The 18,310-nt window shown below is 39.2% G+C and overlaps 1 protein-coding gene and 1 non-coding gene across 3 annotated transcripts in view; one reads left to right on the top strand and one right to left on the bottom strand.

The window, feature by feature from the left end:
- Nucleotides 1–1,426: 1,426 nt before the first annotated feature.
- Nucleotides 1,427–1,551, bottom strand: LOC130027016 (small nucleolar RNA SNORA27). Its single transcript, XR_008792963.1, has one exon. It is a non-coding gene; the product is annotated as a small nucleolar RNA SNORA27 (small nucleolar RNA).
- Nucleotides 1,552–3,256: 1,705 nt separating this feature from the next.
- The window catches only part of RAB3GAP1 (RAB3 GTPase activating protein catalytic subunit 1), a 75,319-nt gene continuing 60,265 nt past the window's right edge, over nucleotides 3,257–18,310 (top strand). For both annotated transcript variants that reach the window (XM_056117640.1, XM_056117639.1), the window contains exons 1-3: nucleotides 3,257–3,319; nucleotides 3,414–3,469; nucleotides 7,943–8,018. In XM_056117640.1, the coding sequence (XP_055973615.1) occupies nucleotides 3,302–3,319; nucleotides 3,414–3,469; nucleotides 7,943–8,018 (150 nt within the window). In that variant the 5' untranslated portion in view covers nucleotides 3,257–3,301. The remainder of the gene's footprint in view (nucleotides 3,320–3,413; nucleotides 3,470–7,942; nucleotides 8,019–18,310) is intronic.

Below are 18,310 nucleotides of genomic sequence, written 5' to 3'. Positions count from 1 at the left end.
ACTGTTCAATGTAGTACTGGAAGTCCTTGCCATAGCAATTAAGCAAGAAAGAGATATTAAGGGCATTCTTTTACAGAATTTAAGAACTTGGTAAGTCATGGAATAAAATCTTATTGGTTGAGGACGGGGATGCTGCTCAGTGGTAGAGCCATTGCCTTGCATGTGGGAAAACCTGGGTTTGATCCCTATCACGGGGCAGGAATCATACTGATTTCCTGATTTATGGGAAGAACAAGACGTTATTTAATGAATGTATTTGGGGGAACTTTTTATTGACTAAACAATAGTTTACAACATTATATAGTTTAAGAGTTACAGTTTAACATCTCTAAAGGTGTATAGGATTCATAACACCTACCATGAAGTTCCAGTGCTATTCAAACACCAAAATGTTCCCTTTTCCATTCCTCCCACCCTCTTTCTCTCTAGTAACCATTAAGTTTTCACTTAGTCTAGAGGTTTTTCTGTTGTTGCTGTTGTTGTTTATTTTTGGCAGTTTGAATGTTTCACTTAAGCCATTGAGAAACAGAAGGAATTCTGCTTTGCAGATAATAATAACATCACATACATATTAAAATAATTAGAGAAAATGATACCATCTAGGATTTTCTGGGAAATAATGGGAAGAGGGAAGTGGGTTGACTAGAAATAAGACAAAATTAGTTGTGGAAATAATTGTTTAATCTGGCAATGGATACTATTTGTTGTATTATTCCTTCTAATTCTGTTAGGTCTGAGAATTTTTTTAATTAACTATTTTTTAAAATTTAATGAGTATTACCACCCACAGATGGAACTGGCAATAGAGGACTGAGAAATAAGAATTCAGCAATAAAATATTCTATTATAAAATAAGAGAAATATAAGAAAAATTGGTGATATAAGTAGGACAAGATGAGAAACTTAGAGATAGACAAATTTTAACAACAGTATTGCCAGTGCCAAATTTTAGGATGCTCTTTCTAATTTCTGTTCACTATAACAGTGGAAAGCTGTTGGTTGATATCACAGCAAACCTTTCTAAAAGTCCCAACTTGCACTGTCACTCATTTGACAAGAATTTAATGAACATCTCCTATCAGCCAATCACTTTGCTAGGTGTTGGGGATTAAAAAGATAATGTAGGGGCTGGAGTGATAGCACGGTGGGTAGGGTGTTTGCTTTGCACGTGGCCAACCCGGGTTTGATTCCCAGCATCCCATATGGTCCCCTGAGCACCGCCAGGAGTAATTCCTGAGTGCATGAGCCAGGAGTAACCCCTATGCATCGCCAGGTGTGACCCAAAAGGCCAAAAATAAAATAAAATAAAAAGATACTGTAGGTATGACCCTTGACTTCAAAAACAGCCCTTCCATGCTATCCAGAAAGGGGTTTATCCAGGGTTGTTCTTGGATTTCACGCTAACTGAAAAATAGTTTTTTCTTCACATTGTTTCCTCTGGCAGGATACAAGACAAAAACAGTTTGCTTGAGTTTTAAAAGGACACTTCCCCTGTCCCACTTGAATTATCAATTAAAACATAAGTCCAATTGGCAAAGTAAGAACAGAATCTGAAAAAAAGTTGTCTCAAATTTTATTTTAGGCACCGTGGCTTAAAATACAGTTAATGATAAGGTTTCTTCCATAACATAATCTGTCACCACATCATCCTCCATATGGTGATCATTTCATGGTGAAACTTTCCTGATCATTGTTCCAGGTCACTAGGAGGGTGGATATTTCCGCATCCAGCTCAGTTTGAATAAAAGCAAACTCAATTTATTTCAGATTTTTCAATATCTTTTTATCCACAAGTGAATCCAGCTCAGAGCTGAATGAAAACAAACTCAGTGTATTTAATCAGTGTAGTATCTCCTTATTTAATCAGTGTAGTATCTCTTTATCTACATATTTAGGAACTTGTATTACTTCCTTGCTTTTGTTCTATTCACTAAACCACAGGAAAACTGCAAATTAAACATACATTTTTTAAAATTAAAAAAGAACAAGAACAGACAAGTGGATAAAGAAACCATGGCATAACTACACGATGGAATACTATACAGTCACCAACAAAATGAGAATGAAATTTGCTTATACACGGATGGACAAGGAGACTATCATAGTGAGTGAAATGAGTTAGAGAGAGGGACAAACAGAATGACTGTACTCACTTGCAGGATATAAAAAACACAGTATGAGACTAATACTTAAAAACAGTAGAAATGAGACCAGAAGAACTAGTCCATGGTTAGAACCTTGCCATGGGTGTGGTGATAGAACAGTTAATACAGAGAAGGAACCACTAGGACAATGATAATTGCAAATGATCACTCTGGACAAGAACTGAGTTCTTAAAGAAGGTAAAGTGAGATTGCATGATGCACTTTCAGTAACTATTGCAAATCACAATGTCTAAAAGGAGAAGGGGGTGGGTGTGGGTGTGGGGTAGAAAGAGAGGGAGGGAAGGAGAGAGAGAGGGAGAAAAAGAGAGAGAGATAGAGAGAGAGGAAGGTGTCTTCTAAAAGAAAGAGGCAGGCTAGGGAAGGGGGGGGCTGGAGGGAGTGGAAGGGGACACTGATGGTGGGAAATGTACACTGGTGAAGGGATGGGTGTTGGAATAAAGTATAACTGAAACCCAATGATGAACAACATTGTAACTGTGTATCTTAGATACACATTGTATCTGTGTATCTTAGTTACCAAATGATTCAGTTTGGGGCCAGAGTGATAGTACAACGGAGCGGGTGTTTGCCATGCTGGTGAGATACTCTCGGTAGCTTACCCGGCTGTCCGAGAGGGGCGGAGGAATCGAACCTGGGTTGGCTGGGCCGACCTCGTGCAAGGCAAATGCCCTACCGCCATGCTATTACTCCAGCCCCTGAGCAATGTCAGGAGTTAATACAGAGGAGAGGCCACTAGGACAATGATAATTGCAAATGATCACTCTGGACAAGAACTGAGTTCTTAAAGAACGTAAAGTGAGATGCAGAGCCAGGAGTAACCTCTGAACATTGGCAGGTGTGACCCCCAAAGCCAATAAAAATAGAATAAAAATTCTTAAAAAGAGGGGGCTGCTATTAAATAAACCTCGTTAAATTCATCCCAAGAATCCTTTCTCAGGATTCCTGAACGGGCTGGTCCCTGCATGGGCGGGGCTCCACGGAGGCCCCGCCCCGCCCCGCCCCGCCCCTTCTTGGCTCCCCTGGGCGGGGCTTCACGGAGGCCCCTCCCCGGCCCGGGTCTGTTCCCTCCCCCTCCGCCTCCCCGCCTCCCCCTGGCTTTTCCCGGCAGCCCCCGCGGCCAGCTGGCGCTGTTCAAGATGGCGGCCGACAGTGAGGTGAGATGTTTGCTTCCGACTTACCGGTGTTTGCGTCCTCCGCGTCATCAGCGTTGCCCCGGCGCTCAATCTTCTTTCTTTCCCCTCCCCGCAGCCCGAGTCCGAGGTGTTTGAGATCACGGACTTCACCACTGCCTCGGAATGGGAGAGGTGAGTGAGGGGCACCTTTGGGGAGCCGACTCTGGGCCCCGGCGTTCCCCGCCGCTTCCGGGACACGGAACCCCCCCAGTGCCGCCGCTTGCCGTGGGGGTGGGGACACGGAGGGGGACAGGTCAGGGGCTCGGGCCTCGAGCGCTGCCGCCACCCTTCCGCGCCTCGGTCGGGCTCTCTCCGGAAAAGTTTAGTTTTCTTGCCTGCTGGGCCGCTTCCTTTCAACTTCAGAGTTTTTTTTTTCTTTTTTTTTTTACAACTCCCCGGGGGTGGGGTGCCCAGGGTGGGGAGGGTGTCCCCAGGCAGACACAATTTCCGAGGCTGCCACTTACTTCCTGTTTCCACTTCCGCCGAAAGTCGGGAGGGACAAACTTCGCGGAGCCCCCGCCCCGCCCCCCCCACCCCCTCCCCGGCCACTTCCGGAATCACCTGTCCACGGAGGCCACCCGAGCACAGGGCCCGGGGAAGGCGGCCACCGGAGGGCAGCTAGCTGCCTGTCACCGCGATGCCTCGGGCTTTGCCTGCCTGCCCGCCCCCGCCCACTCCCTGCCACAGCTGTCGGGGACAGCTGGCTTGCGCTTCCGCAGCAGCCCGGTTTGTCTGGGGGATAAGCTGGGATCTAGAAGTTTTCTGTTGGATGTCATTCATCATTCAGAAGGGGAAAAATTGGTAAAAAAATCGGTAGGGAAAAGTGGACAAGATCCCAGTTGGATCTGTAGTACCTGTCAGAAAAGAGGAGTTATACTGGCCAAGTCCTCTTGTTTGGAGGCATTACAATAGAAAAGAACCAAAACAACAACAATAATAATAATAATAAAAAAAAGGGTTTTAGACAGGATAAAAACAAAACTGCAAGTAGGTGAATTTGCTGTTAGCCAGTTGCTGCAAGCTCAGGAAAAGGTAGTGATGGAAGTAAAGCCCTTAATTTTGGGGTGGGTAGTGGGGTTGTGAAAGTCAGTAATTAGCCTAGTGCTTAGTCTATTTTGGAATTTGTTTTGTTTTGGGGGCCACATCTGGCAGTGCTCAGGGCGTACTCCTGCCTCTGTAGTCAGAAATTACTCCTGCTGGGCTCAGGGGACTTATGGGATGCCAGGGATCGAACCCAGGTTGGCTGGGTTCGAGGCAAGTGTCCTTCCGGCTGGACTGTCTCTCCAGCCCCTGCTGTGTACTCTTTTAAACTCAGGTTTAGAAGAGTATATTGCTGGATGTCGTGCCCAGATGATAGGAAAAAATGGACAGGATCTCAGTTAGATCTGTAATACGGTCAGAAAAGAGAAGTTTTGCTGGCAAAGTCTTTCTGTTTGGAAGCATTACAATAGAAAAGAAACAGAACAACAATAATGGAAAAAAAAAGATTTTAAACAGGATAAAAACCAAACTGCAAATAGGTGAATTTGCTATTAGGCAGATGCTGCAAGCTCTGGAAAAGGTAGTGATTGATGTAAAGGTGGTGGTGTTGTGGATTACGGTTGGAGGTGTTTTCATGGGAAAGATAGAGCCGGTATCTGGGAGGGAAGTGGTTTATTAGAGCTGGGAAGGCAGGGTGCTGTCCTGAGCAGACGGTGGAACTGAACTTTGGAACATGTTGAATTTCCTCCTGTCTGTAGAAGATTATGTACCAAGATTATGGACTAGTTTCCTATATTAAGTAAAAAAAAATCTAGGTTTTAAGGCTGGTGGTTCCCAGCCTTTTTAGTGTGTGTCAGAATTGTACTTTGTAACTCTCTGTTTCCACTCTGTCTCCCATATTAGCAATTTGAGCAAGTTCCCTAGTGATGCTGATGCCACTGATCACTAAGAAAGAATCATTAGAAAACATTAGACAGAGACCCTTGATTTTTAGACTAGCAAAGTAATGGTACTTGTTTTAGGAGGTGAAACCAAATGAAAGTAAGCAACATACTGCTGGTCCATAGTTTGGTGATTTGAAGACTAAGAGGAGATTGTAAGACTTCTCAAAAATACAAAATCTGATGAATTTGAGATCATAACTTTTCGCTGGAAGGTAGAAAATGTCAAATGAATCTCGGAGTGTCAATAGTGAATGGAATATGTCCACTTCCCTATTTAATATTTAAGAATACTGAAGTCAAATATTAAATCCTTTGAAATTGTAACATCATTATGAGACCCACTCAAAGTGGAAATTTTGGTTTTGGCTCTTTTGTTTCCAGAAAAAAATTAGTATTTTACAGTTTATGGGCAAGTTTTTATTTGGACCATATATCCAATTTATTGAAAAGACTAAATATGACCCTTTAACTTTTTATCTAGTTGTTCATTGAAAACGTTTATTCAGTGCCATTTGTCAAACACTTTAAAGAATGGAGGATTTGGTCAATAAAAAAAACACGCCAACCTTAGTGAGTGTACAATCTAGAGGAAGAGATCAGCATGAGTCAGATAATAATAGAAATATGAGGAAAAGAATCCTGTTCTTAAGAGCCTAACAAAAAATAACAATATATGAGGGATCCGATTCAACAGGGATCTGGAGGCCTTATTGGATATAGTTATGAAAACTTTCTAGTGAAATCTTAATATTTGCAGGAGAGAGTAAATTTTCTCTTTAACTAGTACTGCTAAACTCCATAAAATATTTTAAGATATCCTGCTTTCTATGAAATCTGTATTAGTTTGAATTCATTTTATTTATAGCATAAAATCATCCATAGTTGAATAAAGGAAAATAATCACCTATAATCTTACAAGAGTAGCTACTATTACTTTTATGAGAAAATATCTTCTGTTCATGTCTTCTGTATGTCTTATGAAAACATTTTGTATAAATTCATGTTAGTACATCTCTTACCCATTTTTTTCATTTAACATGAAGATTTTCTTATTACCTCTTGGTCTTTAAACCATGATTTTTAGTGGGTGCATATTAATCCACCGCTGCAGCTGAACATTAAAGTAGCCTGCAGTTTCTACCATTATAAATATATGTATCACATGCAAATTTTGCTCATAGGTGGATCATTTAAAATGATTTTGTTTTTTTTGGTAAGCATGTTCTAAAATTGGCAGTCATTTGACTGAACAACCCTGAATGTATATTAGTATGGTGATTAATTTCCCATTTAATTTTGAAGAGGAATTAAAAGTTCACTTAAATCAAAAACTGATTCATCTTTACTATGAGTACAGGTTTGCACTAGAAATGTAAATATTTTGAAGGTCACTGAAGGGAAAAAGCATAATACCTGAATATATTTTGATTAGAATTAGTTCCAGTACATCTGCGGTATAATACATACGTGTTTTAGGAAAGTAATGTTGCTGTTAGATTGCATCATACTTATATAAGTCAGCCTTGTGGAGTAATAGCATGTCTTTTGAAAGCGGTTTTTACTGTATTTATCACCACTACTGGGATTGACAGTTAATTTGCTCATGTTTAGCTTATAGCAAATAAGACTTCATTCTTTTTTCCAGTATGTCTTTACATTTTAAAGAATCGTAAATAGTTTCAAAATGTTAGTTATTCCTTAAAAGCTGACATTTACTTGCAGCTTCTTGTTAGCCGTTCGTTTCTTAAACTTGTTTTATTTTAATGAACAAAGTTTTCAAATGATTCTTAGGGGGCGATCAGGAATTTCTAAATATCTTTGAAAGAAAAAAGTTATTTTGAGATTATTGGTTTTAGAATTATCCTTAATAGTGTCTTATTAGACTTGTCAGTCTTTACTCATGTAGTAGACTAATTTATTTATTTTTGGTTTTGGACCATGTCTGAAGATGCTCAGGGTTTACTCCTGGCTCTGCACTTAGGAATTACTCTGGCGGTGCTCAGGGGGCTAATGGGATACCAGGGATTGAACCCAGGTCAGCTCTGTGTAAGCATCCTACTGGCTGTACTATCTCTTCAGCCCCTTTCATAATTCTCACTTAATATAGTTTTTTTTTTTTTTAGAATTTTCAATTGACAGATTAGAGAGGCAGACTGCCTTTATTGGGTAAACCATAGACAAAATAAAAATCTAAGATTGTGGTGGCAAAAGAAGACTTTCTACTCCTATTTGACTTCCATAAAGTAAACCAACAATACAAAATATGCTGTGCATTCTCTGATAAAAATATTAAAATAAAAAGAATACACTTCTCTTTCTTTCTATTGGGGTGCCTCCAAGTGGTGCTCAGGGGACTGCTTCTGTCAGTCCTCTGCTGGGCTGGTGGTTTAGTGCTGTGGCCCAAGGATGTGGTGCTGCTTGGGTTGTGGTGAAGCTTCCCTAGTGGTACTCTGTGGCACCTGGGGCTGTGTGTGCTCCAGCTGTGCGTGGGGGCCTATTGTTTTCTTGGTTGCTGTGTGGTTCTGGGACTTGAACCCAGGTGAGACACTTGCAAGGCTTGCACGGTAACCCCTCTGCTATCTTTCCAGTTCATAAAAAGTAATCTTTTCTTAAAGAAATTGTATAACAGGAAAATTGTGCTGTGACATATTTAAATTATTTTTTTCTCCCTCTTTTCTAGGTTTATTTCTAAAGTTGAAGAAGTCTTGAATGATTGGAAACTGATTGGAAACTCTTTGGGAAAACCACTTGAAAAGGTCAGATCTATTTGCTGATGTCTCTAAATGAATACTTAAAAACTTCTATTTTGATGCCCATTGTTTATTTGCTGCATTTGGATTAAAAGTTTTTTAAATTATGTATAATTTAAAATGGCATCTGGGAGAACTTGCATTTGAATCTGTAGCAGATAACATATGTAAGACATTTGTGAATTTTTTTTAATAAAGTTTTATGCATACAATGTTGTTCTTTGTGAGTGACTTTATTTCTTCTATGTTTTCTTCTGTCTTGCCTTTAGAATGTTGGGATCTTTTTTAGGTCTCTCTGAAAAATTATAATTATAGCTTTTGGGGTAAAACATTTTGTGCAGCTAATGAGGAAAAATATGAGTCTTAGCAGCTATTTTACTTTATTTTTTTGTGATTTCACAGTTATTTGTTCTCTCCTGTTCCACTCTCTTTTATATCTTATGAATGGTTTGAGGATATTTAAGAATAAAAAACAGTTAAGAATTAAGGTGGAATTCTAATTTTAATCAAGATATTGGCTATATATATATTTTTTTTTTTTCTTTTTGGATCACACCCGGCAATGCACAGGGGTTACTCCTGGCTCTTCACTCAGGAATTACTCCTGGCGGTGCTCGGGGGACCATAGGGATTGCTGGAAATCGAACCTGGGTTGGCTGCGTGCAAGGCAAATGCCCTACCCACTGTGCTATCGCTCCAGCCCCTTGGCAATATTTTTTTGTAAACCACCTCAGCTGTTTACTGAAGGGGCTAGGGAGGTAGCATGGGGATCAGGGAGATGCAAAACATGTGCAGGACCCTGGTTTGATCACCAGCACCCTAACACCACAAGGGTGGCCCTTGGGTCTCTAGAACTGCTGGGCTTGAGCAGCATTCTCATGCCCTCGTATTGTATTGTCTTGACCTTGATTGTCAAGTATTCATGGGAATCGTCCCTGGGCCCCCTGAGCACTGCTTTGTATGTACGCACCCCAAGAAACAATTTTTTCTAGGCCTGAGCCACAGTACAACAGGAGGGCACTTGGCTTGCACACAGTCTACCCGTGATCAATCCCTGGCATTCCATATGGTCCCCTGCGTCTTACAGGAGTGATTCCTGAGTACAGAGCCAGGAATAACCCCTGAGCACTACCAGATGTCTCCAGAAACAAAGTACATTTTTTATGGATAAAGAGAAAATATGATGTTCTCAAAACAGATTATTCAGTTCCACTTGAAACAAAGACATAACAATAATTAAAGCAGAACCTCAGAGGGGCCTGAGCAAGGTACAACATACAGGGGGCTTGTCTTGCACACAGCCAAAACAGGTTCGATCCCTGGACCCCATATGATCCACTAAGTCTGCCAGGAGTGATCCCTGAGTACTGCTGGATGTGGCCCAAAAACCAAAATTTAAAAAAAAAAAACCATAAGATTAAAGGCGAAAAGATTTGGATATAATTGGAATGGGAAATTATTTTTACTACCAAAGAGAGAGTTAAATGAATATTTGAGCTCTGCTATTGTAATACTTAGGTCTGTCAGTCTGAAGAGGAGACCTATGTTGCTACTGAGCATAAATTCCCTTGAGGAAGAGAATTTATGAGTAAAATAAAATTTAAATTTATTTTTTTGTTAGATTTTTGGTTCACATATGGCTGTGCTCAGGGCTTTCTCCTGGCTCTGCTCAGGGATTATCCCTGGCAGTGCTTGAAGAACCATATGTCATGCTGGCGATCAAACCAGGGTCTACCTCATGCAAGGCAAGTACCTTAACCCCTGGACTATGTCTCTGGCCTGTTAAATTTTATTTTATATCATCTACATAATTTTGGTGGTAGGGATTGAGCCCAGGGGCTCATATATAGGAAGCTTCTGCTATACAACTGAGTTACATGATCAGCCAAGATTGAAATATAGATCCTCTGAATGAAGGGCAGAGCATCGAGATTTTTAAAGAGGGCATAGACTCTAAAAAAAAAAAAGAAAAGTTTGGGGGCCATGAGATAGTACAGGCATTCGCCTTGCATGCCACCAACCCAAGTTCGATCCCAGCATCCCATTTGTCCCCTGAGCACCACCAGAGTAATTCCTGAGTGCAGAGCCAGGAGTAACCTCTGTGCATCGCTCGGTGTGACCAAAAAAGGTAAAACAAATAATATTTTTTTTACATGACCATGATTTGCAGTTATTGATAATTGAGTTTCAGGCATACAGTATTTCAACACCAATCCTACCACCAGTGTTAACGTCTCTTCACCAGTGTTACCATACTCTGTCCCATCCCCCCCTCATTGCCCCCGGAGGGGCATAGACTCTTAAGTCTTCGGATTCTTTTCTGTATTAAACAGTACGTTTTTGACATGTCATTTTCATTAAAGTGGTTCACTTTTGAGCAAAATAGCTCAAGCTACTTCTAAAAACTAATAACATTTTAGATTCAAGATTCAAATTTTAGGGACTGGAGCCATGGCACAGGGGTTAGGACACTTGCCTTGCACACAAACAACCTGATTCAATCCCCCAGCATCCCATATGGACTCCAAGCTGGTCCCCCGAGCACCACCAGGAGTAATTCTGAATGCAGAACCAAGAGTAACCCCTGGAATCACAGGGTGTATCTCCAAAACAAATTCAAATTTTAGATCCTAAGTTCTTAAAGTTTGAAATTTATATTGGGTTATTTTGTCAAAGTAATTAGCATGCTGCCAGGCATATAATAAAAGCTAATAGAGTGTTAGCTCTCTAAATCTTTTCTCCATGTAGATAGTAAATAAATGAGATAGGAATGTAAATAGTTTTTGAGGTAAACTGTAACTGTTGAATAGTACTCAAGAAAATGTAAGCAAGATGAATTATTCGGCATAGGAAAGAAAGTTTAGAAAGAGATACTAATTTAAGTGAAGGTCAGCGATTACCTATTTTCTTTTCTCCCTAAGGAGGAAACGAAGAAAGATCATTTCTTCCTCCATTTATTATTGGCTTACAGTAATACACAATTTCAGGAATGTAGTTTAATACCTATATATATGAATCAGACTCACCCACCAAAGTTCCGGTGCTATCCTATTACCAAAAAAGATCTCTTTATCTATTTCTTCAGCTGTCTTTCTCTCTGGTAACCACATTTTCAGAATCAAGGAATTTAATTTCCTTTGGGGGTGTTTGTGTTTGTTTGTTTTGTATGACATAACCTTCGGGGTGCTCAGTGGTTACTCCTGGCTCTGTGCCTGGGTATTCCTCTTGGCGGTGCTCAGGGGATCACGTAGAATGCCTGTGATTGAACTCCGGTCAGCTGCTTGCAGGGCAAATGCCTTACCTGCTGTACTATCGCTCCTGTCCCATAAAGAATTTAATTTCTTTACTGCTCCACTTGCTTTAGTTATTTATATTTCACATGAGTGAAAGCACATGGTAATTCTTTCATTCCTTAATTCTTCCACTTGATTTCCATCCATTGTTTCCTAGAGGGTGCAGTGTCATCTATTTTAAAAACAGTAGTCTTCCATTAAGATTGCATATCACACATTCTTTATCCGTTGCATTGATTCCGTGTTTTGTCCATTGTGAATTATGCTGTTTTGATCATAGAGTACAAATATGTTTTGCTTAAAAAAATCTTTGTTGAGGCATTGTTATTACGATACTGTTAGTGATCGTTTCATACATACATCATTCAAGCACCATACCTACCACCTGAGTACTCGTTTCCTTCGTCCGCCAAGGGCCTAAAGGTGCCTCCAGTTTAACCCTATAAATGTCCTTTAATGTTTTCATTTCCTTTGGGTAAATGTGAAGAATAGACTGCTGGATTATATGGTATTTCTGTTTTTATTTTTTAAAGGAATTTCCATACCGTAGGAAATTATTTTTTTAAGAATCAACTACAACATCTTAAACATATATGGTGCTGCTTGTTCAAGCATCATAGAGTGTAATTACACACATCTGTGTGATATAACCTTGTCTATACAGTATGTCCTATTGGGATCATTCGTCTATACAATCCTTCATTAAGAGACCTATAACTGTAGAAAGTAAACAAAATAATAAAATGAATCCCCAAATGCCCATCATCATTTTAATCAAAGTTCTGCCTTTTTTTTTTCTTTTGGTCCCTTCTCTTTATGTCCCACTAAATATTTTTAATGGTTTTTAAATAAACTTACATACATTGTAATGCTTAATTTTGATAATGTTTATTATATCCGTAAAGGACTCCTTACAAAAGATACTGGACATTTCCTTTACCCCATAAATCCTTTCCATGTAATCCTCTTATTCTTTACCCATATGTCCTAGGGATCTGTTCTTTTGCTGTTGGGAGGAGTGGAGATTTGGGCCACACCTACTCCTGGCTCTGGTGAGAGGTCACTCTCAGCATTGTCCTGGGACCTCTTTGGTGTCAAGATCAACTGGTTGCCTGCCTACAAGGCAAGCTCCTTAAGTACCACACTTTGTAGTCTGAATCTGTTTTCCTTCCTGAATCGTAGATTACTTTTGCCTTCTCTAGACTTTCATGTAATGTCGTATATTTTCTGTGCCAGGAATTTTTCCGTTTTGTTTTTAAAATGATTCTAATTTGTTACATGCATCAGCACCCTTTTTGTTGCTGTTGAGTAGTAGTTGGTTGTATGAAAATGCTGCAGTTTACTTCACTTATTAACATATATTCATAATGGATCAAGTAAAATATTATATGAGGCATATTCTTTAACGTAGATATGCATTTTTTAAATTTCTCTTGGGTAAATGCCTACCAGCAGAATTACTGGTTCAAAGGATAGGTGTTCAACTGTAAATAACCACTAAATAAAGATATTTGTACAAATTGATTTAACCATCAGAAAAGTAATGTATGAGAGTTTGGATGATTTCATGTTCTCATCAACAATTGGTTATAATCTTGTAAAATTTAGTCACATGGATTTGTGGTTTCTGGATTAATTTGTTATCATTATGATTTAATATTTATTTCTTTGTTGAATTATGGTCATGACTGCTTTTTCCATATGCTTAATTAGCCATTTATATGTCTTTTTTTTTAGGGGAAATAACTGTTCAGTAATTATCATCCATGTTTTAAATTGTGTTGTTTTATCTGAACAAAATTTGCTTAGAAAGACATGAGGGGAGAGAAATAAGAATATGTGTTCAAGAGAACATGGCTTCTCCAGAGTGGAAAAAGGAAGCAAGCAAAAATATAGAGAGAAAACAGGCTTGAAAGAGCAAGCCTATTTATTTGCTTTTACGTATTTTTTTCTAAGACCATTTTGTTGGATTGAAAAGATACTCAGTTTTCTTTCAGAAGCTTGACTTTAGCTCTAGGTCATTATTCCCTCTTTAAGTAATAATTTGTGTGGTTGTGAGGTTATCTAGGCTCAATTAAAAAAAAAAAACAACAACATATGGATGCCTTGTTCTAGAACCTTCCTTTAGTACCACTTCTTTTTCCAAATTGCCCCTATCTTTTTCACACAGTTGATACAGAAGGCCATTTTTTGTAGTCAGTCCTCTCTTTATTTGTTGGTCATGCTGTTAGTACCATATTGTCTGGCCTACTGTAGTTGAGGATTTCTTAACCTTGGCACTATCGAAATTTTGGCCAGTTTTGTGGAGTTATTGTGCATTATAGAATATTTAATAGTATCTTTCTGCCTGTTGATGCCAGTGGTATCCTTCCAGTGGTGACAACCAACATTTTATCTAGAAATAGCCACATATACCCTGAGGGATAAAATTGTTCCCAATTGAGAGTCAGTGAATAGTTTGAGGTGGCTCGAGATTAAGGCACATCATCTCTATTCCCTGTTTTCCCAAAGTTTTGTCTTGTCTATTCTAGGCTTTCTGCCTTTTATTTTTCTTATGAATTTTAGTATAAACTTGAAGGTTTTTATTTATTTCGGTTTGGGGCTACATCTGGCACTGCTCAGGGCTTCCTCCAAGCTCTGCACTCAGGTATCATTTCTGGTGAACTTGAGGGACTAGCGATAGCAGGGATTGAACCTGGGTCGGCCATGTGTGTGCAAGGCAAGTGCCTTACTCACTGTACTATCTCTTCAACCTCTTGCCAATGTTTATAAAAGTAATTATGCTACAACTATGGCTGGGATTGTGTCTAATTTGGGGGGGGCGGTTATCACATTTACCAGTGTCCAGGGGTATTAACTCTGTGACTTTGTTCAGTGGTACTCTTAAGTGGTACGTGGGAACCCATTTGTAGTGCTCGGAATTCTAACCAGTTGTGGTCAGCAGGTAGCATGGCAAGTGCCTTAACCCCTGTAGTAACTTCCCAGCCCTTGTGTCTGATTTATAGGTTACAGTTTATAGATTACTTTGGCTGGGCAGGGCAGGGAGGGAGTGCATTTTGACAATCTTGACATTTCTCATCATGAACATGGTATATCTTTTTTTTTTTTAAGCTTTTCTTTAATCTTTAATTTTTCTCAGTTTTTGGTTAAACTCTACTTACATGTATTTTTAGACCCGGGTTCGATTCCTCCGTCCCTTTCAGAGAGCCCAGCAAGCTACCGAGAGTATCCTGCCCACACAGCAGAGCCTGACAAGCTCCCCGTGGCGTACTTACACGATATGCCAAAAACAGTAACAACAAATCTCACAGTTTGTTGTGAGACATTACTGGTGCCCGCTCGAGCAAATAGATGAACAACGGGAGGACAGTGCTACAGTACAGTGCTACGAAGCATCTTACAATGTATGATGCAGTTGAAATATAACATTTTAAATTTCATTTTCCAGTCTTTTACTAGGATATGAAGTATTAGTATGTTGACTTTCTAATTTGAGACTTGGTTATACATAAAGATTCGTAATCTCACTCAATGTTTTCCCTTTGTAATTCTTTTGATTTATCTTTGAGTACATCTATCCTGTTTTCAATTTGCTCTTAAACACAACCAGTGTATTTTGTGTATTTTCAACTTCAGATATTGCACTTTTTAGGTCTAAATTTCTCATTGCTTCCTTTTATTTCTCATTGCTTCTTATTATAATTTTTACTTCTCGGTAATCCTTCACCTCTAAATTTGTTTAGTAAATATTTTCCATGAGCATATCCCATATAGATAGTGTGAAGGTCAGATGTGACATCTAGGTCTTCTTAAGTTTGGTTTCTTTTGACTTATTTTAAATATGTCATTTCCTTGTTTTTATTTATTTGTTAGTGATAATGTATATTCAGTACAATGCTTTTGGGAGTTCTGGGGAAGGGAAGTGTGATGGGGATACAGAGAGACAGAGAGAGCACATCTGAAGTATGAAAGTTCATATCTCAAAGTGGGGAGATGCAGGCACCATGTGCATGGACTGGCAACAGACATTCGTACCTATTTTTTAATTTTATGATTTTTTTTTAATAAAACAGACTGAATTCTGTTTTTTCATCTGTTTTTTCAGGCTCTCGCACACAGTTAACTTTTAAAAATTTTATTTTTATAAAGTTGTTGACAGTAATTGATTACATTCAATATTTCAGCACCAATCCCGTCACCATTACATCTTCCCATCATCATTATTTTGAATTTTCTACCACCACCCATGCCTACCCCAAAGGCAGATACTAAATAATTTATTTTGTATTGCTTGTTAGCACAGAGTTAACTTGATTACATTATAATTCTGTGTTCCCTCTCAGTGGTAACAGTGGCTAAAATTTTTTCTTTCAGTCTCTGTCATTCTACTGTGGAGTTTCCACCACAAATGCAGGGCCAAGATTTGAAGCAAAATATATATGCACATTCTGGAGTTCACCTTCAAGTGACTTCTTCCCTTCCAAAGAAAAATGAAATATGCTGTTTCTGTCCATATTTTATAAGTATTATCTGAAGGGTAATCTGACCCATCTGCTTTTCTATACCAGACACTGAGGTCCTAGGGAATAATTTTAAGAGGGGAGAAAATAACAATTACTGAGCATTCCATGTAATATAAGACGTTACTGGGCCCGCTCGAGCAAATCAACGATCAACGGGAGGGCCTTTACCTTTACCTTTACCTTACCTATTAATTTAATCCTCATATGCATTCTATTTTTGGAGTATGGGGGTTTGATCCACACTTGGCTGTGCTCAGGTCTTACTCCTGGGTCTGCACTGAGGTATCACTCCTAGCAGTGATCAGGAGATCATGTGAAATTCTGCTAATTTAATGTAGAGCGGCCATGTGCACTAGTAAGCACCTTAAGCCTGCTGTACTCTTAGATAAATTTGAATGATAAAGCATTAATCTCATTTTATGAAGAAGTGATATTTTGGGTACTTGTAACTTGCCCAAGGTCAGTCTGCCAGGAGTTGGTATAAACAGGATTAATCCTAGGTTTCTACCAAAACCCATTTCTATATTATTCTGTTTTTACTTTTAGAGTTTTCAGTAAATGTAAAATTACATAAAATTAAATGTAAAATTAATGTAAAATTATTAGAATAAGTAGGACAGATTTGGCAATTTTAAGAGTTGGGCTTAATAATCTCCATGCCAGGCTGTGGGGTGGGTGAGAGCCCTCCTCACCTTAAGGGACCCAGCCCCAGCAGCCAACCTTCAGTGCCCAACCATTGCCACGCTCCAGGCCACTTTCTGAACCGCGCTTTGCGGTGCGAGACACATTATAGGACGCTTCCTACCCATTTATGCCTCTCAGAGAGCCTGGCAAGCTCCCGAGAGTATCCCACCTGCACCGGCAGAGCCTGGCAAGCTCCCCGTGACGTATTCAATATGCCAAATACAGTAACGACAACAGTTCTCATTCCCCTGACCCTGAAAGAGCCTCCAGTCGTTGGGAAAAGACGAGTAAGGAGAGGCTGCTAAAATCTCAGGGCTGGGAGGAATAGAGATGTTACTGGCGCCTGCTTGAGTAATGATGGTTGGAGAGCATTGGGATGACAGTGATACAGTGATAGGGCTTAATAAAATAGATCAAAGCTTGTTAGTATGAGAATGATCCAGTTTGAAGGGAATAAAACAAATGACCCTTTGAATTCTTTTTTTTAGCCTTGTAATTTTGTGGCTCTGTAGCTAGCAAAAATTATAATTACTTTTTATGAGATGTTAAGTTTAGGTATAATATAATCTGGGAATAGAATTGTTTAGTCAGTTTCTGAGTCTTATCCCACTGAAAAATTTATGGAAGATGAATCATTAACTTTAGAATATTAATAGAAGGGTAATGCTCTAATAGCATTAAAGTAAGTTCTTAATTTTCATGCTATGTAGATTGGAATGACATTTGCTTTAGTACTCAAAGTTCATTTGGAAAATATAAATCTGAACATAGATTTTTTTCTTGTTTTAGATCATTCTCTAAGTTTTAACTGTAGATAAAACTTGGAACTGAGATAGTGCTATGAACAACTTAGTTTCTTTAGTTGTTCTCTCTCAGAACATTTCAGTGTTTTCTGAATCATTACAGTGGGGATGTAGAGATGTTTAAAGCCAGAGGCTTGGGGAATTAGTTGAATATCAATGTGAGAAAGCAGTGCTTCTGAAATAAAGTAGAAAAAAGAGAAGGCAGCACTGAGTTGCTCATTACTACTTTTTTTGAATAGCATTATTTAAGTTAAGGGGTATTAGTCTTTTTTAGCACCCTCTTTAAGTTTTCCTTTAAGTGATAGCCTTATCACTTGAGTCTGTAGCTTCTCTGGCTAGTATAGAGAAGTACATAAAGGCAATTATTATTATTATTGATTTGTTTTGTTTTTGTTTTTGTTTTTGTTTTTTTGCTTTTTTTGGGTCACACCTGACTCATGCACTCAGGAATTACTCCTGGCAGTGCTCGGGGGACCATATGGGATGCTGTGAATTGAACCAGGGTCGGATGCATGCAAGGCAAATGCCCTACCTGCTGTACTATCTCTCCAGCCCCCTAAAGAAATTATCTTATACTTTCTATCCTTTTCAACCTGGCAGGCTACCGAATGTAACCTGCTCACACGGCAGAGTCTGGCAAACTCCCCGTGGCGTACCCAATATGCCAAATACCAGTAACAATGATGGGTCTCATTCTCATAACCCTGAAAGAGCCTTGAATATGGCACTTTTTAAAATCTCAGGGCTAGGACGAAGGAGACGTTACTGGTGCCTGCTCGAGGCAATTGACGAACAACAGGATGATCGTGATCGTGATTGTGATCCTATTCTTTTAGATGGGAAGTTTTTGGAATTTTTTGTTAGTTTTTTTTTTTGGTAGGATAAGAGGTTAGATTTACCTTTAAATGACCGTGTAAGATAGTAATGAAGAGTAAAGTCCCTAAAGTTACTGTGAATTATTTTGCATGTCAATTTCTGATTTTTTTTTTTCACTT

This window comes from Sorex fumeus, unplaced genomic scaffold (genome assembly GCF_029834395.1).
Source record: "Sorex fumeus unplaced genomic scaffold, SorFum_2.1 ptg000035l, whole genome shotgun sequence".
Taxonomy (NCBI): Eukaryota; Metazoa; Chordata; class Mammalia; order Eulipotyphla; family Soricidae; genus Sorex; species Sorex fumeus.
This window is presented reverse-complemented; position numbering and strand designations above follow the sequence as displayed.